We start from the raw sequence: 25130 nt of genomic DNA on the forward strand, positions 1-25130 counted from the left end.
AAAAACTAGCAATTGTAACTCCAAAGTGATAAAAAGGCCCTTGCTTGCCCATATCCTTCTCTTTCTTTTAACAATTTCTCCTCAAGTAGATAAAGCAAATTACAAAACAAAAAAAACTGAGCAAAAAACTAATTTATTCACAAAAATGATACAAAAATGCGAAAATATATATATGATTGGTTTTTTTCTTCAAGCTATTAGGCATAAAACCCTTTTCTAAAAGAAACTCAGAAAAGAAAAATGGCATAAAAAATTTCTGACCTTTTAGTCCAGTCACAATGAGTCTTCCACGTTGCATAACGCTTTGAAAGTTCTTTCTATATCTCTTCTTGTTATAAAGTCATCATGACGGAAAAGGGCATTTTTCAAACCATTTTCTTTTCTTTCTTCTAGATTTAACTCAAAAAATTTCTGACCTTTTAGTCCAGTCACAAAACAAAATTCTTTCAGCCCAAATTCTACTATATGTCCATTGAAGTTGAAAGCAAGGATATTAGTGTTTTTTGTATGGCATTATTTTCTTAATAGAAAATTCATGAATTGTGTGGATATTTTGGCTATTTTAATGTTAAAGAACTGACCAAAAGGACTGTTTGTCAAAACTAGAGAAAGAATTCTTTGGTCTATTTTGGACTTGATCTGATTCAATGTTTTCTAAATTGTAGTATACAGTAATTTTAAGGTTTTTTTGTTCATCTTCCATAATAATGTCATTTGGATAGTGTTTCACCTGTTGAAAGACATAATAAACAGTATGTTTCAAACAAGGTTAAGTTTTAACAAATTTACAAATACAGAGCGCTATACAGAAAAATATACCCAAATATACAATGTTATACAGACAGATATTCACATTCTAGTTTGTTACCTTTATTTCTTTTTCTAGTCTGTTACCTTTATTTCTTTTTCTTTCTTTTGTCTTTACTTTACACTTTATTGATTTTCTACATGCTTGTTGCTTCTTGCTCACCATCTTTTTGTAAAAAAGAAAATTAATATAAATTATTCAATGAAATACAAACAATAAAATATATACAATTAGTATAGAAACAGACGTCTTCGTATGCGGGATAGATCGTGATAGATATAGATAGATCGAAATATATATAGATTTAGACCTTTTTGTATACGAGATAGATAGTGACAGATATATATAGATGATGGAGATATATCGAAATGAATATAGATTCAAACCTCTTTATATACAAATCAAATCATCGATCGCGACAGTTCTGTTGAAGTAGTTACTAGGATATAAACGATTGACGAGGAAGATGATGAATGAAAAAGTCTGAGCAAGTTCCTTCACCTTTTTATAGCCCCTTTCATTTTTATGATATTTTTATAATTACGAGTTATTAGAGTTTTTCTAAATGATCGTTTATACTTGTATATACGATAGTTGAAGCTACTTTACATGATCGTCTATATCTAAACTTTTTTGTCATCTTTTATTGTTTTTTACCTTATCGTTTATATATGGTAATATACAGTATCGTGTATGATGATCGTTTTTTATCGTTTATATTTTCATACATGATCAGACACACATATGTAATATCGTTAAAGATAATTTACACGATCATTTATATCTACTACTAGAAAAATGGATTTTAATGACACTACTAATCAAGACATTGTGTCATTAAAAATAAAAAAAGGATGGGGTGGAGTAAAATGTATCATTAAAAATATAAAATGCAGAATTTTTAATAACACATTTTTTGCGTCGTTATTTAATTTTTTTTGACACAAATTTTACGTCGTTAATTAACAACGTAATTTTTGTGTCATTAAAATATTTTTCTTAAAAAAATAATTATTCCCTTTCGTCGGCAACACTTTCCCTTCCTCTCGCAAACACACTCGCAAAAACCCTTCAAATGCTTTGGCTGACGCAGTCTCTCTCTGGCAAACGCTCTCCAATTCGTGAAAGCACAACTTTCCCTCTCTCTCGCAAACGCTCCAGCCGCCGTAGATCTCGACTTTCTCTCTCTCTTGAAAATGCTCTTGGTGTCATTTGAAGGAGCTCACCAAACGCTCGCAAAAACCCTCGCATCCGCTGTGATACACGTTCGCCGTCGAAATCAACCTCTAGCCACTGCTGTCTCTTCCTCTTCCCTATTCATCTTCGTTCGTCGTCTCAAGTTGTTCGATGCTTCTCCTCCCTCATCCGTTTGATGCAAAATCTAGAAAATATCCATGTGAATCCACATAATGCAGAGGTACAAAAACAACTAAATGAGAATCCATTCCTTTTCTCATCCTTTTCAGTTGGGAGAAGCTCTCTTTTTGTGAGTTATTTTGTTCCTGTATAATTGTTAGATGGAGTTTTTGTTTCTTTAAGGAATTGAAAATTTTTAATGGGTAGCTGTAGGAAGAAATCGACAAAACACATCTGGAAGTGCCTTTCAATCGCAATCACAAGTGCGTTTTTTGTTTCCTTTTTCCGATATTTGTGTTTGTTCTACCGTACAAATATTTAATGGGAAATTTGATGGATTTTCTCTTCTGGGTTCTTATTGTTTCTTTTTTATTAGGTTGGTGGTAAAAATTGTGGCTAAAGTGAAAGATGAACATAAGCTATTTGATGAAATGCGAAGGAGAATTTTAAGTTTTAAGAACCACAAGTATTTGTAAGTAGTAGTTGGTTAATGAATAAGCAATCTTAAGGCTGTTTGTATGGATAAAGTAAAACAATTGGGATTGTTATTTCTAATCCAAGGGTTTCTTTTTTAAACAAGGAGCATTTGGAGCATTTTCAAGTTCTTGCAGAACTACAAGTCCCTTACGTAATTGAGCAAGATGATGAGCAAGGACTCTATGTTTTTTTCTTTGATTCGTTTTACCTTCTTATGTTTTTGGTCCTTTTTTTTACTATCGGCCATAAGTTAAGTTCATTGTTTTAGAATTACCTTGGATATTTGAACACAAGCTCAAAATTGATATTTTCCTAAGAGAGAATCTTACGCTTTTCATTATTATTATTACTATTATTTTTAAGAAGTAGAAAACAAGATTTCATTCTTAGCACTAAACAAAATTCTTAAATATAAATTTGAATTTTATGTCCATGGAAATAGTTTATTGGTTGGACCATACGTGCTAAGATTTCTAAATATTAAAATAAAAGGCTCAAGTTAGTCCTGAACGTTAGATTTTCAATTTTGTGTCTATTAGATTTCTTACAGATTTAAAGTTTACCGACTAAATTTGTTATTTAACCATACATAGTATTCTGCATTAATCATTCATTGTTTATGCAAGTGCTGAATTTTTCTTTGAACAGATTCTGAATAGATCATTACACTTTTTCTTGTTTTGATTGAATATACTTTTTGACCAACATTCTGCCGTATTTATCTTCTTATAGAGGTTAACTAACTGTTGCTACATTTGCAGCTGGTCGGTGGAGATGCCGATTGATTTCTATATAAACGGCACAGCTATATCAGTATGTCTTAAATTCCTCATCATTTACCCTTGTTGTTTCGGTGTCTGCACTCAATTAGCCAGTGAACCTATATTTTTAACGAGACCATCAAATTAGACATTAATGAAACTTGTACACAAGGGTAGGTGCAATATATATGAATATCAAAATAACGTTATCGTTTGTTATCGTTTAGCGTTTATTTTTTATCGTTTATATATATTTGGTAATTTACAAGATCGTGTATCAATTGTATATTATTCTACATGATGGCGTCTAATAATCGTTTATTAACATTAATCGGGCGCGCGGACAATTAATCGCACATTTATTAGGGTATTTTTGGTATTTCACATGGTGGGTCTATGGATTTTTCGTTTCTGAAATTGTTCTATAGAGTGTAAATAATTTTCCACTTTGTTATGTTATTGAATAGACCCCTCGTAAATATGTTATCGGTTTGTTAAATTTTTTTATAAAAAAACCCTAAATTCAATTCACTATTTTCTTTTTCTTATTGAGTATTAGTTTGGATTTTTTCTATTAGTTTGATTTGCTTTTTTTCTAAAAGTTTTGTTTAATTTATGGTTGGCAACAATACCGATAAAATCGAAGCTGACATTATCGGAAAATATTGGCATACACGATTGGTATAACTAAGAGGAATTTCCAATGGCATCCCCTAAAAATGGGCTACATTAAAATATACTGAAATCTTGCCCATGTTATATGCATATTGTATGCACAATCTTTCTCTTGTTTTCTAATCCATTTTAGTTTGAATAAAAAGGAACACACACAAGTTCCATTGGTTTACCTTGCTTCTAACTAAATCTATTGAATTTATTTTGTATACAAAGTTTGACTTGCAAACTAAAAATGTTTTTCAATTATTCAATAACTAAAATACTTCTAAAATTTTGTAATCTAAAAAAGAAATACAATTGAGATTGAGAATATGTTTTCGTTTAAAAGAGTCAAAGCTTGATTATTACGATGCTTAATGAATTAATTAACCTCCTTAATCTATATACACTCGATTATATGTGATCAATATATCCAATATTAAATGATAGAACAAATTAAAAGTGAGATTCAATCATTTGACATAACATTTTTTCCATTAGAAAATAGTTTTATACTCTATCTCTATATTAATTGTAATATTAAAAAATGGTTTTTAGAAAACACTTTTTTTTTGACAAATTTGTTGTCCCTGTTTAATTTGGACATGTTTATAAGTGGTTTTAGAATGGTTGAAATTGTTTTCTCTACGATTTCAAAATCATTATAAAATATTTTTTTAATCATTCAAATTAATTTCGATAGTATTATAATTATATTGATTTTAAAAGTCTAAAATTATATATAAATATTTAAATAGCAAAAATGATTTTAACAATTTCAACGTGAATTCCAATATACTTATTGTCATGGATCTGTGTGCTATGTATAGATCGTTGGGGTTTGATAGAGATTAAAATTGGACACCATACAACAAGTTTTATTTCAATCCACTAAAATAACGAGTAATAGATAGGTAAGTGTAATAAAAATCATTCACCTTTAAAATAGCAATAAAATGGTCGACACTAGTAGATTAATTAATGTTGATCAAAGGTGCTAAACTAATTAAACAAAAATCTAGAAAACTCGATGTTGACTCTGGAAACGAACACGCCCCATAGTGGGTTGCTACTTGCTAGTACCATAACCTCAACCTTGGAACTTCAATTCTTATCTATGCTAAGACAGGTAACATATCCCTAGCTAACCCTAGAGGACCTTATAATATAATTATAAAATTATATATTACATAGTTCTAAGACCTGTCTACAAACAACTTGATGGCTGAACTAAACCAGCAGCACTTCCTTCAGCATGACTACATGAAGCTTCAGCTGCTTCATTCTTATAACTCAACTCCACATCCTCCAAAGTTATGTCATTGCATGGAAATTTCGAGCTACAATCGAATTTCATCGCAACTTGCGTCGCTGATGTTCCGTGTATGTTTCGATATGTCACATCGCTGATTTTAACTCCAGAATCCTAATTATACAAAAAGAATAAATAAGATAAGAAATATTCTATAGAAAAAAAAAAGTTGTGATTAGATAACTAAATTGCTTGCATAAACATGCATTGAAAAAAAAAAACTTTTTTAAAACGGAAATCCATACTGACCTGTCCAGGACAACCTTTGTTGTCGGGGCAATAATTTTGATCAATAATGATAGGATTTTCCACATTGACCATTACAATGTCTTGAAAGATAACGCTTCTTGCAAATCCATTGCTCGGCTTTCCCCATGTTTTAATTCTGACCCCATTTTGTGTGTTTGTGAATGTAGCAGATTTAACTGTTACATTCTCAACACCATCTTCTTGCACTTCTCTTCCTAAACTCCCAATGCTGATAACCAAATAAAAGTTATATCTTAGCTTTAATTGTCAAGGTTAAACTTTTATTAATTTTTTTCAATTGAGTACCTGATTCCATGTCCAGGTCCACAAGCAACATTCTCAATCCACAAGTTCGACGTGCCAGGACCTATTGAAATGCAATCGTCGCCCGTGCCAATTATAGAGTTGAGGATAGTAACCGTTGAGGATAATGCTACGTGAATGCCGTCGGTGTTTGGGCTATTACCAGCAGCTGATATCTTCAGTCCTTGTGCTTTCACATTTTGACAACCATTGATTACTATGTGGAACATTTGACTATTTAGTGACGTTAAGCCACTAACCATTATATTCTTTGAATTGGAAAATTCCAACGACTGCACCAGAGGAGGAAAAAATAATATTTGACAATGTTTTATAATTAGAAAGAAAATCTCCGTGGAAGGAAATAAATAAAAATGGTAACTTACGTAAAAAAAACATGGGCTAAAATATATATGGTTCAATTTTAGTCCACTAATCGCTGCTCAAAGTCTTTTTCATTTTTTTAAATAAACTAAATTTTTATATAAAAAATTGTAATATGTCATATGTGTATAAATTAAAAGTACATAGTTAAAATTGGAGACTAAATAATATTTGGACAAATTTAATTTACCGTGGCTCCGGAGGGGCAAGAGCTTTTGGAATTCTTGCAAGCCCATAATCCAAATCCTTGGGCATCAAGAACGCCACCAAACACGTTAACACCATCAACACGTTTAAAAGTGATCCAATTTCCTGAATTTGCAATCACAGCATAGTTTGATGGAGCCAAAAGCGTCCCATCAATTCGTATAGTGATATCATTATTATTGCAAGGCCCTTCAAATGCTATACTTTTCACATAGAATCTCCCTTTTGGAACATAAATGGACACGGCTGTCGTTGCACGACATGCACTAGCCCAAGCTTCCTCGAACGCCTGCGATGAGTCGGTTCCGATGTTGGGTTTTGCACCGAAATCGACTACGTTAAAGGTGGAAGCCGAGGCCAAAGTGAGGAAGAGGAAAAGAATGAATAAGGTTTTGTGAAGAGCCATAATAAAGTGAGACGAAAGAGTTGAGAATGTGGGTGTGTTGTGGTGGGGAAATTGGATGGGTTTTGAGGGGTTTATATAGACTACAGAGGGGGGGGAGAAATATAACTAATTCCTTTGTTGGAAAATTTAGGTCTAAAAGGATGTTTCTCTTATGCTTTTTTAAAATTTTAAAAAAAAAAAAAAAAAAAAAAAAAAAAAAAAAAAAAAAAAACTTCGAAAATTGAGGATTGATTGAAAAGGAGTTTTCTTTATTTATGGCTTTAATCACTGAATGTGGGCAAATGAAATGACCAATATGGCCTCACATGTTTTCTTTCTTTCTTTTTTCGTTTTGGAGGAAAAAAAATGTTGAACCCTTACGCAATGTGTGCCTTAATTCCTTCTCATTATGTCAAAATAATTTGAAGTTTAGGGTTCTTCAAAATAAAACAAATAAATTAAAATAATATATATAGATTTTGAAGATAAACAACTCAAAAGGAAAAATAAAAAATAATAATAAAGCACTCAGGATAAGGAGTTTGAATGATGGTAAATTCTTGGCCCTTTTAAAGCTTTCCGTGTAGTATGTTGAGTCGAAAAAAATAAAAATAATTGAGGTAAAATGACATAAACTATGGTGTTTGTAACAACTATACTTCTAAATTTGTAATTTGATCCATCATTATTGTCGAACTATATGGTTTATTATAATTACAAATCTTCTATTTCCTTCGATTTATCATTTTATGATTTGTTAATTATTGGTTGAAATCAACTATTCCTATGTAAGTATTTTATTAATATTTTCTTTAAATTAAAATAATTGATTTTTTTCATCAATGTTTTAATCGTCGATTTCAAATATTTTTTATTGCAACAATAAACCAAACCAATGAAAACGGATATGTACTGTTTGATATGCAAATTAAAGAAAAGCTGAAAAGATATGTCTGACAATGTCTTCAAGCCTCTTTTGGTAATCTCTTCTTTAAGGAAGACGACGTCACCCGACTTTGTCTGAATGACCTGGATTGATCTGACCATGCAACTACTGCTGATTCTCCGGGATAGGATGCATCCAGGGACTTACTTTCGGCTTCCCCGCCATCAATTGCTCAAGCATTCTATCTCGTTGATTCTGTTGGTCGCAGTAAGAATTCCTGATCGTAAACAATCTTCGCTAACTGCGTTGGCCTGCGGTTGGTCACGCCGCTTCAGTCACCTGTCATCTTCATCACCTCCCCTTCAATCGAAGATTACCTAAATTGACGATTACATTGATAGACTGGATTGGAAGACAAATTCTTTTTTTTTTTTAATTGCTAAACTAAACCAAATCGAATGTGTGTATTTATATTAGAAAATAAATCCTAACAATTAATATTAATTATATTCAATATTAATTATATATTATGGTGCATTTATATTTGTTATTTAGAAAAAGGACTAATAATTATTATAGACATCGTAGGTTTGGTATCGAGAAAAGTGTTAACAAAAGATGTCTAATTTTAATCTATAAAATAAAGAAATTATATAGACCCAATTCTGGTATGAAAATAGCAAAATTGCTCAATCCAGAATATTTAGAACAAAACAAAGAATAGTCAAAATAACACATGAAAGTCAATGGTATGGGTTATTTATTTATAAAACCGATTAATTTAATTTAGTTCTCTTCGTTGCTCTCAAATTAAAAAAGTGAAACCAACTTTTAATCGTATCTAAACCTATATCAATAATATACGATATGTTGATATTTGAATTTTGTAACTTACATTAAAACATCACTAATGAAGTATAAAATATAATTTTAGTAATTTTAATAAAATTTTATTTTTTTTTCATTACTTCTATTCATTTGGTTGATTTTCTTTTTAAACTCTAAAGTGGTCATTCGCGAATAGACTTTTCTTTCTCTTTCGTTATAGTTAGTGATCTTTTGGGGAGGGGGTTTAATAGTCCTACATGTGTTGCATGTTACTATAAGGATAATACTTAAAAAGTGTATTTCAAGCATCGTCTATTTTTATGTTTTTTTTTTTCACCACACATCTAAAATATTTTTTAAAAAAGAAAAATAAATTGCTATATAGCAAGTTATGATGGAACATTTTAACAGAATACATGTAGATGATCTTTAATAGACATTAGATATTTTTTTTAGAATATTTTAATATTTTTCATGCGAATTGCAAAAAATTATATATAAAAATGGGTGAGGTCTCAAACGCAGTCAAATATTATAAACTTGATACATTATTTATGTTCTTAGAAAATAATTTTATTTTCATTTCCTTTTCATATTTTACATATAATATAATTTCTCAATATATATTTGTACATAATATCTTTCTCATATCTTTCAAATTAGATAGAATTGTAATATTTTGATTATTGTATTTTTATTTCGTAAGAATTCTATTCTCCATTCTTAATTCTTGCAATTCAATACTTTCTGTTGCTCCAATTTGTGTGATGATGCACAATTGCTCCAATCCCCCATACTTTCTGTTGCCTTCAACACACACAGCATTTCATCATCATCATCATCATCATCATCATCATCATCATCATCATCATCATGCTTTCAACCTCTCCCTTTTCATCCATTATTTCCTTTAATATTTTTTTCAATTTCTCCATATTTCAAATATTTGTGCTATCTTCCCCAATTTTATTTTATTATTTATTATTATACTTTTATTATTATTATTATTATTATTATTATTATTATTATTATTATTATTATTATTTATAACTATTATACTTATACTTAGCTTGATTAACAAGCTACTTTTGCAAATCATCCCAAATATTCTTTTAAATTATGGTTGATTTTAGATCAAAGATATACTAATAATATCAAACATTAATGATAGAAGTGACAGAGTCTAAAAAATAATAAGATATAGGTGAAGAATACCATCTTAAAACGAAAATACTTCTACAAGAGAGGATTGACTTGAACAATGTCCAATTCAATCAAATAAACAGCAAATAACATGTTCCCTTACATGGCTCAACTCAAAGCACATGATTGTCCAGGTCAACCCTAGCCAAATGTCAAATTATGTTCTAGTGAGTTAAATCATTATCTAACATCAACTATGAAATTGACTGATAGAACCAAGATTTGAATGGTTCTTAGTTAACTTGAAATTATTCTAATAATATAATTTCATACAAGAGGACGAAAATTCATATTATAAAAAATTGAAAAGTAAAGAAACTGCAAATATGTAGATACAATATATTAATTAATTATAAAAATTTAAAATTACTTTCAAAATCATAAATACTATAAAGTTATTTAAAAAAAAAAAAACAGATATTTTTTATATAATTTTGGAAGAGGTATTTTCATGGAAAGGAGTATTTGACATGGAATTTTGAAACATTATTATGAGATAAATTGAAAAAGACTATCATATTATATATGACAGACTCAAAGAGTGTAAAATCAATTTGGTTTAGTTTGAAAAATTTGGAATTGGATAAAAAGAAAAGAGAGAGTACGGGAGGGGGTAGGACTGTCATTTGAGAAAGTGGAACAAATAAGGAGAGGAAAAAATGGAAGAAAATAGAACGGAAAATGTGGAAGGGCGCAAGAGGTGGAGGATAAAACGGAGAAGAAATTACTAATTTTGTCCTTTTCACATTACGACATGTCGTCTCCTCTTCCACCTAATCCTTAGGCAATAACCATTGTATTCTACCCATATGCAAATGCATTTTACACTCCTCATTTCTTTTTTTAAAAAAAGAGAGAATGAATGTTTTAAAAAAGAGTTCAATCAACAAAAAGTTTCAGAAAATGGAGAGAATAGCTCAAAGTCAAGAGACAATGGAGTTCTTAATAAGGGCGTACATCAATCGAATTAGAAGTAAATCAAGGACTAATCCAAAGACCTTGAATCAGTAAAAATTGAACTCTGTCAGTTAAACGTCCATGGACCAACTCAACCCGACCCGACCTAACTTCCTGGTTAGGTCACCAAGTTGCTTTTTTTTTTTCATAATTTAGAATATTTTTCATTCTTTCCTTTTCTACTAAAATTGAAATTTGCACTAAACAAATGTCATATTTATGTAAATGATCTAAATATGTTATATTAATTTTTAAAAAATTTTATAATCAAACAAACAAGTGAAGTCCAAGTGTTTTTTACCTTAAATAAATGAAACCTAAATTTGTGTAAAATGCATGACTACATACAAATCCATTCAAAATAAGAAATGAAAAACATTCAAAAGTATTCTAGGCAAAGTTTAAGTCTACATTCAAATTCATTCGTTATAATAATAATTATTATTATTCATATTACTACTCTACTAGTAAATGGGTTTTTTAAAAAAAAAATATAAAAGACCAGTAAAATATTTACACTCTATAGAATAATTTTGAAAACGAAAAAAGTTCACATGGACAGTGTATATCGCCATCTACCAAAGAAGGTAAGTAGCAAGGATATGGCTAACACGCGAGGAGGAGCTTGGAGACAAACTCCACCTTGGTGAGATAACTTCCATCATTTATGTCTCCAAAGGAGAACAAGTATGGGTATTAGGTGTCTAGAGGTTGTCACCCTTAAATGAGAAGCTCTATAAGTCTTGTAAGTGAAGCGTTCTAGGTATAACTAGTTTAAGACAGCTTGGTCATTTGGATCCCGAGAGGTGAGCAAGTGTGACGTTTGAAGACACCAAGAGGTGCTCGCCTTCGTCATAAGCTGGTCAACTTAGTTATATCGCATCAAGATTCTCTTATTGCTTAATCGCCTGGTAATGCACAGACTTTCCTTCACCCCCTTCTTTTATACAAGTTAGTTCACAATTTCATCTCGCATCCATCTTAATTTTTCTTTACAGATTCTCTAGTGTAGATAAGTAGACAGAGTTAAATTTACATTCTTTCACACTGTATAGGTTATTCATTTTATATTGCCTAAACCCCTAGTGAATCCTAGATCTAAGTTTTGATATCAATTCTCTGTGTTCAACTCTGGATCACTCATATAAACCTATTGTTTCGCTCACACTTGGACAAGCAACAGAAAAATTTGCACTCAACGAGGACTTAGAAGTTACATGATGAAGAGATACATAGAGAGTATCTATGCAATGACCATGATTAATGACTCTTCAAGTAGATTTAAATACCAACGTAAGCAACAACATGATTCTCTTAAGCTCCAAAGCTAAATTAGCTGGCAACAAGTCTAAGTTTTTGGTACCGTTGGGTTGGCACGACAAGCAGTCGTCTCTACTAATTTGGAGAAATCAATCCACTATGCACAAGCTATTATAGGAGTACGAATATCCTCTCGTAATCCTTCTTCAAATCGCTTGCACCTTTCATCCTCATCCTCAATCACACTAGTGGCGTACTTAGATAGTTCTCTATACTTCTTCTTATATTCAGCAATAGTCATTGAGCTCTTAGTGAGCTTCAAGAACCTTACACAGTAACAACCTCCACCCAATCCAACCCAGTGAGTGGAAAATTTTTAGAAGTAAAAGCTCGTAAAACATGCTCTAAAAAATGTGTAAATATGCATCGATAATGAAATAATAATTAAAACGTTATCATCACATAATACTATAAATCAAAAGTAATGCCTACAAACCTGTACTCAATCCAACCATGGTAGAATATTAAATAAATGACCCAAAATAGTCCACACGTGACCCATATCCACATGGAAAAACAGAACCAAACTGAGCTCATGCATATTTAGTACCTTCTACAGTAACAACCTTGATTCAACCATGCTCATATGTGCACATAGACCCACCGACCATCGGTTAGCTATTCTAAAATTCAAATCTAGCATTAAAATATAATATGTAATGTTAAAATCAAGCATAAACTTAATGGGTATTCCAAATGACCTAAAAAGACAACCTCGAACCTTGAGAATCTTACTCTAAGTGGTGGATTTGAAAGAAACATGGACACCGTGGCTAACTTGATCTTCGGTTGGTTGGGTGATGGCGTGACATTTTAAGATATGGTACAAGGTAAGCAGGACAACAATGGCACGGTGGCAATGATGGTGTTCACGGGACGTCAATGAGCGGATGTGCAACTTAGCAATGGTGATGGAGAGGGATGGTGAGCGGAAGAGAATGACAGAGAGATAGGGAGAGATGACAACGAGAGGAAGGAGCCGATGAAGGGAAAAGATTCGAGAAGAGGGGTTACGTGCTCGAAAGAATTTCCCGATTTCTTTCTTTTTAAAAAAGTAATAATAAATAGAAAATGACCATAATGCCCCTTCCTTCAAATTAAACTCACTTTTTACCCTTATCTTCATTCTTTTTGAATACCTAATAAAGTTTCCAAATCATTACCAAAATAAAATTGATTCTAAAATTTTCTCATCAAAATGATTCAACCCATAAAGAATTTACAATTGGATTCTACTTGTTTTTCACAACTTAGGAAAAATTAATATAATTAAAAGGAGAATAAAATGAGAGCTTACATCTACGGCCCTTGACTTGGGTGTCGCGACACTTCGTGTTTTTATGGGTATTGCCTTCAAGTGCCATCCTTTGGTATTGTGGCGCTTTTCTTTTGATTATTTAAAAAATGCCACTCTAACGTTTCTTGGTCCGTTCTTGCTTGCTTTAGCTTCACTTTGAGTGATTTTCATTGTGTTGGGCTCGTTGTGATGTCTAGATCAATATTTCCTATAAAATAGGAGATCTATTGAACAAGTAATTAAATAGAGGATAGTTAAGTTACAAAAAGTAAGTCAAATATAGCCCCAACAACTAAATGAAAGCGCAAAACATACCCAACTAAAACTATAACATTTTGAAACTCATAAAAAATTTATATTAAAATAAAAGAGTTAGTGGAGAAGTATATGATTGTTTATTTCCATACTTTATAAAAATGTATATTCCATACAATGAACAAAAAGATCTTATGACAATGTCTAGCTTTGATTAACTAAAGGTCCTAATTATCATTCCATGAACCAACCTTAACGACAAAAAAGTAATCATCAATGTAACTAGAAATCTAATGAATAATACACAACAAAAGAAGAGATGTGATAGCCCAAAAGAGGGTTAATTAGGTGGGAGAGACGTGAAATTATGTTTCATTCCTAAAAAGGAGTTTTTCTATTTGGTAATTCATTTCCTTGGACAATTATACTTCCCATCATTGTCCAACACTCCTCCTCCTCCTCATATATCAATTACATTTCCCAACGTCACTTCATATTTACCTCTTCTATCTTAAGTGAGCCATATTTTGGTCAATGTCTAACCACTTTTAAACTCAACTTCCTAACTAATTTCATGAAAAAAACACTTACACCACTATTATTCAAGATATATACACTTGGTGATCGAACGCACATTTATAACCTAACACGTCATGTCAATTTCTTTTATGAACCACACATTATTCTTAAATGTTACTGCTATCATATTTGTAGTGTACGATGAAAATTAGGTAGTATGGAAAATTCTCCCTTACTCTGTAGTATTAAATAAATTCTCATATGTTTTGCATCCTCCAAATTATCCTATAATAGTTTGTCATGCAGCAAACTATTCCTTTATATATTTTTAAATGTTATTTTTGTTGCCTGGTTAGTTTAAAGGAAAATGCACACATTTATTTAAGAAACGCAAGCAAACCAAAATTATTGACAAATATAGCACAATAATTCGGTGTAGTCATGGCTCTACCTATTTGTGCCTATATCCCATTCGTTTATCACATGGTAATAAATTAATAATCTAACTTTTTTTTTTTGTAAAATGTAAAAAGTTCTTAAAATAACAGTTACTAATTAGATAACTCGTGGACTACACAAAGGTATTTATAGCCTAGGCTAGGCTACATCCTTTGCAAAATAATAGCAAAATTGAGATATCCAAACTTTCATAGTCAATCATCGACATACTATATCACTGGCAGTAGTCTACTGACCGGTAAACTACCTCATTGATAGAATTTGCTTTATTTTAAAATTTTGTAATGGACTTGATTATTAACATTAAAAATATTACTCATTACCTTTATCCTTCTATGATCCTTCTATGTATATTAGTTGGGCTGCACCTAAAGATTTATTTTTTATGTTTTCCTACAAATTTTTTATGAAGGCATATTTATAAACTAAGTTGGGACCGAGAAAATAGTTGTAAATTGGCCAACATGCAAGTATTTTGTCTTATTATGAGTTTATAAATATGCCTTCACAGCCCTTTTTATTTTTCCCATACTTTGGCAAAAGACTATCCCTTTGTAGATTTTTAAGATTTGAAATGATGGTTGTTGTTATAATTTTCCTTGCTCTTCTGTTAAAGAAGCACGCCTTGACTGCTGCTGCTGGTGGATTGACGTTTGATATCGTCAATCTTGGAGCCAAGCCGGATGGTAAGACCGATGCCTCTCATGCGTTGCAGTCTGCATGGGCTCGTGCATGCTCCTCTACAGTTGCGTCTACCGTTTATGTGCCCAAAGGAAGATTCTACGTTCAAAGTGGTAACTTTATTGGACCTTGTAACTATAATTCTATCACCTTTCTCATCAACGGCACACTTGTGGCTTCTTCGAATTTTAAGGTTCTGGCCAAATCAAGAACCTGGATTTCTTTCTCACGTATAAATGCACTTTCCATTTATGGTGGCATTCTTGATGGCCAAGGAACTACCTTGTGGGCTTGCAAAAACTCAGGGATCAACACTTGCTCTCTTGGCGCAACAGTATGCAAATTTAAATAAAATTTGAATATTCCTTTTTAGGGTTTTATCTATCATTAATAATAATCAATGTTGTTTTGTTTGTTTTCTAATTTCCAGACGTTGGAAGTTTCAGATTCACAGAATATATTGATCAATGGATTATCTTCAGTTAACAGCCAAATGTATCACATTGTTGTGTATGACTGTCAAGACGTGAAGATTCAAGGAGTGAAAGTCTTAGCTGCCAGCAATAGCCCCAACACTGATGGCATTCATGTGGAGAGATCATCAAATGTTACCATTCTCAATTCAAACATTCGCACCGGGGACGACTGCATCTCAATTGGCCCTGGGACTTCCCATTTATGGATGGAAAGACTTGCATGTGGACCTGGACATGGAATCAGGTAAGCTATAGGGATAAATGACAAAAAAAAAAAAAAAATCAAATGAGTGTCTCTCATAATAATCCTTTATACTTGATTTTTAAGAGGTATTCTTACAAATTTTAATTAAATTGTAAATAACATTTTACGGGTGTTAATGTTATCTTTGCACTTACAATGACAAAGTGAGTGGGAATGTGAAATTTGTGTTGTAGCATTGGGAGTTTGGGGAAATGGTGGGAAGAGGCTGGAGTGGAAAATGTGACATTAAAAACAGCTCATTTCAACGGAACAATGAATGGAGTGAGGATTAAATCTTGGGGAAGGCCCAGCAATGGGTTTGCAAAGAACATTCTTTTTCAACACATTGTTTTTGACAATGTCAACAACCCTCTCATCATTGATCAAAATTACTGCCCACATAACCAAGGCTGCCCCGGTCAGGTAACCATTTCCTCATTCATTCCGATCATAAATGTTCAAACCATATATCAAAAGAAATTTAATGCATTCTTTAATTCTTTATCAAATTCTTAAATCATAATTTTTTGGTGAAAATTTTTTATTTTTCTTATTTAAATATTTTGTTTATGTTAGAGGTAACATACATGATAGTGCATAAACATATCGGATCCAAGTATTACTTATATATATTATATATATGTATGAATGTATGGTGTTAATTTTTAAAAAAAAATCACGTGTTAAGAAATATAATATATAATTGTACAAAATTATAAATGTAATTAACTACTCGTCTTTAAATTTAGATGTTTATGGACTTTATTATACGTTATAAAAGTTTTCAAAAACTGAATTGTAACTCAACTTTATTTTATGCTTCAAAGTTTCCATTCAAGATTATTTCAAGATATTAAAAACAATTCCACCTCATGTAATAGTAATTACTTTTACTACATAACTTCAAAATTAGTTGTTTACTATAATTTGCTTCAAAGTTTTTTTGGAGATTTCATTTTCTTTCTTTCTTTTCCATCGTTATTATTTCAAACTGTTGTAACAGTAATATATATACATATAATATGAATATATTAGGCTTCTGGAGTAAAGATTAGTAATGTAAGATATGAAGACATCCATGGAACGTCAGCTACTGAAGTAGGTATAAACTTTGAGTGTAGCCCTGCAAGGCCATGCAACGAAATAAGATTGAAAGATGTAAAGTTGATATTCAAGGATCAAATTGCCCAAGCATCGTGTGAATATGCAACAGGAACTACCTTGGGTCTAGTTCAACCTTCTAATTGCTTAGTATAGCAAATGTAATTCACTTTAGGTTCAACAATATCAGTATTGGGCATTGAATGTAATTTCATATCTAGAATTGGAAAGATGTAAGGTGTTAGAATCAATTCCTCACTATATTCATTTTGACCAAAATAAGCTTTAAAATAATATATGAGGTCTATGTCACTTATGTATCTTATCATTACCTTCTCATGTTTTATATACTTTTAAATGTCTAAATTATACTACGCTTCATTTAATTATTTCGATAAATTCTAATTTTGAGCCTTCGTTAGTTTGAGGAACTAATGAATTTTTTATCAAATTTAGTAAATCTAAAAGCTCGATTAAGTACGCTTGTTTGCTTGAACCGTTACTATATCACTTTCACAAAGTTACTTGAATTTTTGATAGCTTTATTAGGATCAATCTAACGGGGAATCTAATAGAAAATTAATCAATTAAAAACAACAATAGTACGCAAAAAGCGAGTTGAACTATTTTAACGTAGATAAATTATTCAAGACGGGAAGTATAAGCAACAATACTTGTAGATTCAACTCAAAATCTTCACAACAATAAAAAATAATCAATCTTTTCTCCAAGTCCCTGTTTTAGCATCACTAATGTAGCATTGCTCATTTCAACACATAAAAAATCTAATGGGGTGAGCATACAAATATGTACGAGTAAGTTAGCCCACATTTAAATGACCATCAAACAACATACAAAGCAATCACGAAATACACAACTATACCAATTGTACACATGCTCTCTATACAAGAACGACAAAAAATATCAATTACAACTTACTAAACTTGTGAATTATCCTCTGCTAATGATAATAATCAACCTCGTTAATTCTTATCCTTGAGTCTATTTTCTTTGAACGAATCTTCCAACACTGCCTACCCTCACTCGTTTTAATTCCTTGCATTTTACTTTTGCACTATTTATTTCTGTTTATTGTTTGATTAATAAAATCAACCCCATGTTACCAATGAATCCAATTTTTATTTTGTTCCCACTGGCCCACAAGCTTGTAAGGGTTCAAAATATATCATTTTGAATCAGATCTTGGAAGCTTATGATTTTAACCAATATAGACGAAAATTGTGTTAGTAATTATATAATATGAAAAAGCATATAGCATTTTGCACATCTGAAGGACATCCTAGAAGTTGAATGATTTTAAAAAAAGAAAATAAGATAATGACTTTGTACATTGTGATTGGATACAAAAATAAAGAAAAAGATCTAATGAAAAACAAAAACTATAATTAAATTAGGGAGTCATTCCTATGGAGGCCTTAGCACTCCACTGTATCCTTTTAGAAAACCGTGACCATATTTTAGATCTTAATAAATATTTGAAATAATGTCTTACTTTATCCCTTATTCTTCCATTATTTGAAATCATGATTTCATAAATTAAGTGAAAACATTCTATCAATTAAGTCATACTAGAATGTTGAAAAAAAAATCTACATCTCAAATTTCTCAAATTCGTCACATGGTTTAGTCTTTTAGTGATAGATAAAAAAATATCACCACACCACAAAATATAAATCATTGGAAGTCAAGAATAAACAACGTCCACCACAACAAACTGTAAAACTACAAAATGGAAGTTTGGGATAAACCAACAATACCACGATAAATGAAACAAAGATGTAATTGTTATATGTGGTTCACGTATGCACATACGTTTGCTAATGAATGATCATTTGGATATGTCATTTATTTTTAAAAATTATTTACTTTCTCACATAACTTTGTAATGTAATTCAACATTTTGTGTTGACTTGAACCATTAAATAAATAGAAAAGACGTTATTTGACTCAATAACTCAAAATTCAATGGAGGAAAATAATTTCTCAAAACTATTCAAGCATGTCTTTAAAATCATTCTAAGAGGCTATGGACACAAAAGAAAATAAAACAAAACCAATTAATTTCCATATGTAGATATAGTGTAATTTTCAACATAGAGTCTAAAAATCTAAATAATAAGAATAAGAATAAGTATAAGCACTAGTAAAGAAAATCATAAACAATGATCGTGTATCTCAAACAAGAAAGTCTAAATCCTACTAATCCACTACCTATCCATCTCTATATCGGTAAAAGAAGGTAGATGACATACATTTCAACTCGATATTCCACCTAGTTCATGATAACACACTCCTTTACTGTAACAACTCAAGCATCAGTCTCAGGTAGTAATTCAAGTAATGTTTTCACACAGAGGCATAACAAAGCAAAATTCCAAACCATAAGCAAGTAATTGGATTCCAAATTACGAATAGAAAACAAAGCAAGTTGAATTCAGGAGAAGAAACTTAGAACCAAACAAACAATAGATCTATATCACTAATTAACCAAGTTAAACAACAAATACAACCAAGTTACAATACCAAAAAACTGAAACAAGAAGTAGAAGATTATTTAGAGAAGATTTCATCTCATTTTCTATCATCCCTAAACATTCAAATCCTTTTACTGAAAATTTATCATATAGAGAGGAGTGGGGTGTAAGCTCATTCATATATAATAAAGGTGAAATTCAAGGCTTTCTTCACAATGTGAAGTTGGTGTCCAATATATAGATAGAATGTATAAATAAACCAATTATAACCCAACAACAAAGAAGAAGGGGGAGGGGTTGCCAAGATACCATTAAATGAGAAAAGTGTGTTTGATCATCAACATGATTTTTGCTAAAAAAAACGGAAAGTTAAAAGGCTGGAAACACAATTCAACAAAAGGATCTATCAAATTACACAAGCATTCTTTGCGTTCTTAAGATGATGCTAGGAGTTTAGTTGCCCACTCTATATCCCTGGTAATGAGCAAATTAGATCTAGCCAGAAGAGGTGCAACTCGGATCACAAACAAAATGACATTTAATCAACCCAGTCTGCAATAATGGATAACATTCTTAAAAACTCAAGAGAATGATCAAAGAACAACATCATTTAAAAAATGGCAACAAACCTTAGGAGAAAGAAGAAAAGAATTGAATGTCTTCTGTCTTTGAAGACATTAAACATGCAATCTTAAGAGGCTAGTTGAAGAATTTATGGCTTTATATGATATCCAAATTCTACCAACCATTTAAATGTTATTGATTAAGTGTAAGTTCACACCTGAATGCTAAAATTTCCACGAATTCTATGTTGACCTACGCAAACATAAACCTAGATACTATAGAATAATGCAATAGAGCAAGGATTCTGAAAACAAAAATTCACTTCCTATCTAAGTGCATCAATAGTTTCAAAAAGAAATCAAACCCATACTAGACTAAAGCAAGAAAAGAAATGTGAACTTATGATCAATAACATAATACAAGTTCATTACTTTACCAATGCATTGAACAGCTCGGGTTTAAAAAACACACTACAAGATACTTCAAACATCCAAAATAGTCAGATATTTAGTGCAAGTTCCTTAAAAAGGAAAAAAAGATCATGGAGGCATTATAAGAAAATAATACCACAAACAAGAGTAGAAAGAAAGAAGCAACACAAAAGAATCATAAAAAAAGCCAATCTTATTAAGTTAAAATGTAAGAGATTTTGATAGAGTCTAAAAGAGGTTAACTTCTAACTTCTCATTCTTAAATTCTCCTACTTGATGAAAGCTAATAGGAAGAACAAAAAAAAAACTTAAAAATGAAAGAACAAAGAAATGAGGAGATAGTAGCCTCGTGTGAAAAAGATAAGTCTTACGTGCTCTTCCTTCCACTTAGATGGGCTCATGGGATTTTTCCCTACAGTTAACCTTCGGAGGTCCATGGTAGTCTGCAAATATCAACAAAGAAGGTTAAAGTTAAAAAAAAAAAAAAAAAAAAAAAAATTATTTATTCATCTTTTGATGTTTTATTTTACTTTAATTTTTTTTTATTTGTTCATCTTCTTTCTCCAAGTACAAACATTACAAAAGAAACATACAGAATTCAAATCCATGTGTAGAGTGTAATCTTGTAAAAAAAACTCTCGAAGTTGAAATTTAAAGAAGGCTAAATAAACCGATATGAGTAATTTCACTAATCAACAGCTGACTAAATCCTTTTAGGTTACCTATCCTTTGATCTCATTTTGTCAAACTCATAAATGCAAACAACACCTCCATCAGCCAAAACCATTGCACCTCCTTCAAAATAAAACTCTCGCTGGATTGCAGAAACAAGTGAAAATAATAAGGCAGCTTTTGGAATGGAATAAAAACGTCCACATTTATTAAAAAAAATTATAGAAAACAATGCAAAACAAAACTTCAAACCAATATAAGCAGAAAGCAAAATAAAATTGAGCACTCACAGAACTCTCGGTCATCTAATGCAGTTTAATTAAATCCTCAAATTAAAGTTACCATGTGCAGAAACGGTTTCATCTTCATGTTCTTCAATTGATTTTTCTCTTCTCCTATATTTCATCCTCATATCTTTCTATATTAGGTTCTATTGTAGATATTTCAACCATCTTCGAAAGTAGTTATTTGTTATATAATTATGTATTAATATACACACATATACTTTATTTGAAAATGCTTGTTCCAATGTAAAAATTGTAGCACTGACAGAGATACTTCCATGGGAGACGCCAAATATAATGGAGACAATCGACAAGAAATTCAAGTACAAAACTAATTCTCATTGAGACACTAATTCAAAACCAAAACATGCCAGCATTATAAGGGAATACAGTGTGGGCTTCACTAAAAGATAGTTTTCTTTGATGTCATTGGGGAATTAATACAAACATAACACAGTTCAAACTTTATATTTGGGTTCAGTAAAAACCTCAAAAGAAATGGGAAGATGATGGAATTGAAACTTAGACTCAATATGTTGTCGATTATAGTTTGAAAAACTAGCAATTGTAACTCCAAAGTGATAAAAAGGCCCTTGCTTGCCCATATCCTTCTCTTTCTTTTAACAATTTCTCCTCAAGTAGATAAAGCAAATTACAAAACAAAAAAAACTGAGCAAAAAACTAATTTATTCACAAAAATGATACAAAAATGCGAAAATATATATATGATTGGTTTTTTTCTTCAAGCTATTAGGCATAAAACCCTTTTCTAAAAGAAACTCAGAAAAGAAAAATGGCATAAAAAATTTCTGACCTTTTAGTCCAGTCACAATGAGTCTTCCACGTTGCATAACGCTTTGAAAGTTCTTTCTATATCTCTTCTTGTTATAAAGTCATCATGACGGAAAAGGGCATTTTTCAAACCATTTTCTTTTCTTTCTTCTAGATTTAACTCAAAAAATTTCTGACCTTTTAGTCCAGTCACAAAACAAAATTCTTTCAGCCCAAATTCTACTATATGTCCATTGAAGTTGAAAGCAAGGATATTAGTGTTTTTTGTATGGCATTATTTTCTTAATAGAAAATTCATGAATTGTGTGGATATTTTGGCTATTTTAATGTTAAAGAACTGACCAAAAGGACTGTTTGTCAAAACTAGAGAAAGAATTCTTTGGTCTATTTTGGACTTGATCTGATTCAATGTTTTCTAAATTGTAGTATACAGTAATTTTAAGGTTTTTTTGTTCATCTTCCATAATAATGTCATTTGGATAGTGTTTCACCTGTTGAAAGACATAATAAACAGTATGTTTCAAACAAGGTTAAGTTTTAACAAATTTACAAATACAGAGCGCTATACAGAAAAATATACCCAAATATACAATGTTATACAGACAGATATTCACATTCTAGTTTGTTACCTTTATTTCTTTTTCTAGTCTGTTACCTTTATTTCTTTTTCTTTCTTTTGTCTTTACTTTACACTTTATTGATTTTCTACATGCTTGTTGCTTCTTGCTCACCATCTTTTTGTAAAAAAGAAAATTAATATAAATTATTCAATGAAATACAAACAATAAAATATATACAATTAGTATAGAAACAGACGTCTTCGTATGCGGGATAGATCGTGATAGATATAGATAGATCGAAATATATATAGATTTAGACCTTTTTGTATACGAGATAGATAGTGACAGATATATATAGATGATGGAGATATATCGAAATGAATATAGATTCAAACCTCTTTATATACAAATCAAATCATCGATCGCGACAGTTCTGTTGAAGTAGTTACTAGGATATAAACGATTGACGAGGAAGATGATGAATGAAAAAGTCTGAGCAAGTTCCTTCACCTTTTATAGCCCCTTTCATTTTTATGATATTTTTATAATTACGAGTTATTAGAGTTTTTCTAAATGATCGTTTATACTTGTATATACGATAGTTGAAGCTACTTTACATGATCGTCTATATCTAAACTTTTTTGTCATCTTTTATTGTTTTTTACCTTATCGTTTATATATGGTAATATACAGTATCGTGTATGATGATCGTTTTTTATCGTTTATATTTTCATACATGATCAGACACACATATGTAATATCGTTAAAGATAATTTACACGATCATTTATATCTACTACTAGAAAAATGGATTTTAATGACACTACTAATCAAGACATTGTGTCATTAAAAATAAAAAAAGGATGGGGTGGAGTAAAATGTATCATTAAAAATATAAAATGCAGAATTTTTAATAACACATTTTTTGCGTCGTTATTTAATTTTTTTTGACACAAATTTTACGTCGTTAATTAACAACGTAATTTTTGTGTCATTAAAATATTTTTCTTAAAAAAATAATTATTCCCTTTCGTCGGCAACACTTTCCCTTCCTCTCGCAAACACACTCGCAAAAACCCTTCAAATGCTTTGGCTGACGCAGTCTCTCTCTGGCAAACGCTCTCCAATTCGTGAAAGCACAACTTTCCCTCTCTCTCGCAAACGCTCCAGCCGCCGTAGATCTCGACTTTCTCTCTCTCTTGAAAATGCTCTTGGTGTCATTTGAAGGAGCTCACCAAACGCTCGCAAAAACCCTCGCATCCGCTGTGATACACGTTCGCCGTCGAAATCAACCTCTAGCCACTGCTGTCTCTTCCTCTTCCCTATTCATCTTCGTTCGTCGTCTCAAGTTGTTCGATGCTTCTCCTCCCTCATCCGTTTGATGCAAAATCTAGAAAATATCCATGTGAATCCACATAATGCAGAGGTACAAAAACAACTAAATGAGAATCCATTCCTTTTCTCATCCTTTTCAGTTGGGAGAAGCTCTCTTTTTGTGAGTTATTTTGTTCCTGTATAATTGTTAGATGGAGTTTTTGTTTCTTTAAGGAATTGAAAATTTTTAATGGGTAGCTGTAGGAAGAAATCGACAAAACACATCTGGAAGTGCCTTTCAATCGCAATCACAAGTGCGTTTTTTGTTTCCTTTTTCCGATATTTGTGTTTGTTCTACCGTACAAATATTTAATGGGAAATTTGATGGATTTTCTCTTCTGGGTTCTTATTGTTTCTTTTTTATTAGGTTGGTGGTAAAAATTGTGGCTAAAGTGAAAGATGAACATAAGCTATTTGATGAAATGCGAAGGAGAATTTTAAGTTTTAAGAACCACAAGTATTTGTAAGTAGTAGTTGGTTAATGAATAAGCAATCTTAAGGCTGTTTGTATGGATAAAGTAAAACAATTGGGATTGTTATTTCTAATCCAAGGGTTTCTTTTTTAAACAAGGAGCATTTGGAGCATTTTCAAGTTCTTGCAGAACTACAAGTCCCTTACGTAATTGAGCAAGATGATGAGCAAGGACTCTATGTTTTTTTCTTTGATTCGTTTTACCTTCTTATGTTTTTGGTCCTTTTTTTTACTATCGGCCATAAGTTAAGTTCATTGTTTTAGAATTACCTTGGATATTTGAACACAAGCTCAAAATTGATATTTTCCTAAGAGAGAATCTTACGCTTTTCATTATTATTATTACTATTATTTTTAAGAAG

The 25130-nt window shown here is 31.1% G+C and overlaps 4 protein-coding genes and 1 long non-coding RNA gene across 16 annotated transcripts; 3 read left to right on the top strand and 2 right to left on the bottom strand.

Moving 5' to 3' along the window:
- Positions 1-1841: 1841 nt before the first annotated feature.
- LOC127147205 (uncharacterized) lies at positions 1842-3698 on the top strand. Of its 8 annotated transcripts, none has more exons than XR_007818395.1 (5): positions 1842-2225; positions 2372-2427; positions 2541-2636; positions 2745-2792; positions 3403-3698. XR_007818395.1 is itself a non-coding variant. In XM_051080810.1 (5 exons), the coding sequence occupies exons 1-5, from the start codon at positions 2181-2183 to the stop codon at positions 3548-3550; spliced, it is 456 nt and encodes a 151-aa protein (XP_050936767.1). In that variant the 5' UTR covers positions 1842-2180; the 3' UTR covers positions 3551-3698. The 8 variants fall into 8 exon arrangements, 4 of the variants coding, with proteins under 4 accessions (XP_050936767.1, XP_050936768.1, XP_050936769.1 ...); XR_007818396.1 differs by having other exon boundaries at positions 2748-2792; XM_051080810.1 differs by having other exon boundaries at positions 1842-2294; positions 2378-2427.
- A 1276-nt stretch (positions 3699-4974) lies between these two features.
- On the bottom strand, positions 4975-6961 carry LOC127147206 (polygalacturonase-like). The gene is made up of 4 exons (XM_051080816.1): positions 6498-6961; positions 5927-6216; positions 5621-5849; positions 4975-5485 (listed from the first exon to the last, which is right to left on the bottom strand). Exons 1-4 carry the CDS (start codon positions 6918-6920, stop codon positions 5267-5269), a joined length of 1161 nt encoding a protein of 386 aa, XP_050936773.1. The 5' UTR covers positions 6921-6961; the 3' UTR covers positions 4975-5266.
- Positions 6962-11333: 4372 nt separating this feature from the next.
- Positions 11334-13586, bottom strand: LOC127147204 (uncharacterized). The gene is made up of 3 exons (XR_007818394.1): positions 13391-13586; positions 12815-13232; positions 11334-12729 (listed from the first exon to the last, which is right to left on the bottom strand). It is a non-coding gene; the product is annotated as an uncharacterized LOC127147204 (long non-coding RNA).
- A 1611-nt stretch (positions 13587-15197) lies between these two features.
- LOC103491984 (polygalacturonase-like) lies at positions 15198-17281 on the top strand. Its single transcript, NM_001328452.1, is given in 4 exon segments — positions 15198-15638; positions 15735-16024; positions 16219-16447; positions 17060-17281. Coding segments are annotated over 4 exon segments (1182 nt in total).
- Positions 17282-23964: 6683 nt separating this feature from the next.
- Positions 23965-25081, top strand: LOC127143783 (uncharacterized). Of its 5 annotated transcripts, none has more exons than XR_007818400.1 (4): positions 23965-24348; positions 24495-24550; positions 24664-24759; positions 24871-25081. XR_007818400.1 is itself a non-coding variant. In XM_051080814.1 (4 exons), exons 1-4 carry the CDS (start codon positions 24304-24306, stop codon positions 24917-24919), a joined length of 312 nt encoding a protein of 103 aa, XP_050936771.1. In that variant the 5' UTR covers positions 23965-24303; the 3' UTR covers positions 24920-25081. The 5 variants fall into 5 exon arrangements, 2 of the variants coding, with proteins under 2 accessions (XP_050936771.1, XP_050936772.1); XM_051080814.1 differs by having other exon boundaries at positions 23965-24417; positions 24501-24550; positions 24868-25081; XM_051080815.1 differs by having other exon boundaries at positions 24501-24550; positions 24868-25081.
- Positions 25082-25130: the final 49 nt, after the last annotated feature.

Source organism: Cucumis melo, unplaced genomic scaffold (genome assembly GCF_025177605.1).
Source record: "Cucumis melo cultivar AY unplaced genomic scaffold, USDA_Cmelo_AY_1.0 utg001291l, whole genome shotgun sequence".
Lineage (NCBI taxonomy): Eukaryota > Viridiplantae > Streptophyta > Magnoliopsida > Cucurbitales > Cucurbitaceae > Cucumis > Cucumis melo.

Excerpts from the sequence above, each read along its gene's own strand:
- LOC127147205 (XM_051080810.1), top strand. The coding sequence starts at position 2,181 with ATGCAAAATCTAGAAAATATCCATGTGAATCCACATAATGCAGAGGTA. Across the intron at positions 2,637-2,744 it reads TTTAAGAACCACAAGTATTT|GAGCATTTGGAGCATTTTCA; the intron begins GTAAGTAGTAGT and ends TTTTTAAACAAG. Across the intron at positions 2,793-3,402 it reads CAGAACTACAAGTCCCTTAC|CTGGTCGGTGGAGATGCCGA; the intron begins GTAATTGAGCAA and ends CTACATTTGCAG.
- LOC127147206 (XM_051080816.1), bottom strand. The coding sequence starts at position 6,920 with ATGGCTCTTCACAAAACCTTATTCATTCTTTTCCTCTTCCTCACTTTG. Across the intron at positions 6,217-6,497 it reads CTTGCCCCTCCGGAGCCACG|TCGTTGGAATTTTCCAATTC; the intron begins GTAAATTAAATT and ends CCTCTGGTGCAG. Across the intron at positions 5,850-5,926 it reads GGACCTGGACATGGAATCAG|CATTGGGAGTTTAGGAAGAG; the intron begins GTACTCAATTGA and ends TTTGGTTATCAG.
- LOC127143783 (XM_051080814.1), top strand. The coding sequence starts at position 24,304 with ATGCAAAATCTAGAAAATATCCATGTGAATCCACATAATGCAGAGGTA. Across the intron at positions 24,418-24,500 it reads TTGGGAGAAGCTCTCTTTTT|GAAGAAATCGACAAAACACA; the intron begins GTGAGTTATTTT and ends GGGTAGCTGTAG. Across the intron at positions 24,551-24,663 it reads CCTTTCAATCGCAATCACAA|GTTGGTGGTAAAAATTGTGG; the intron begins GTGCGTTTTTTG and ends CTTTTTTATTAG.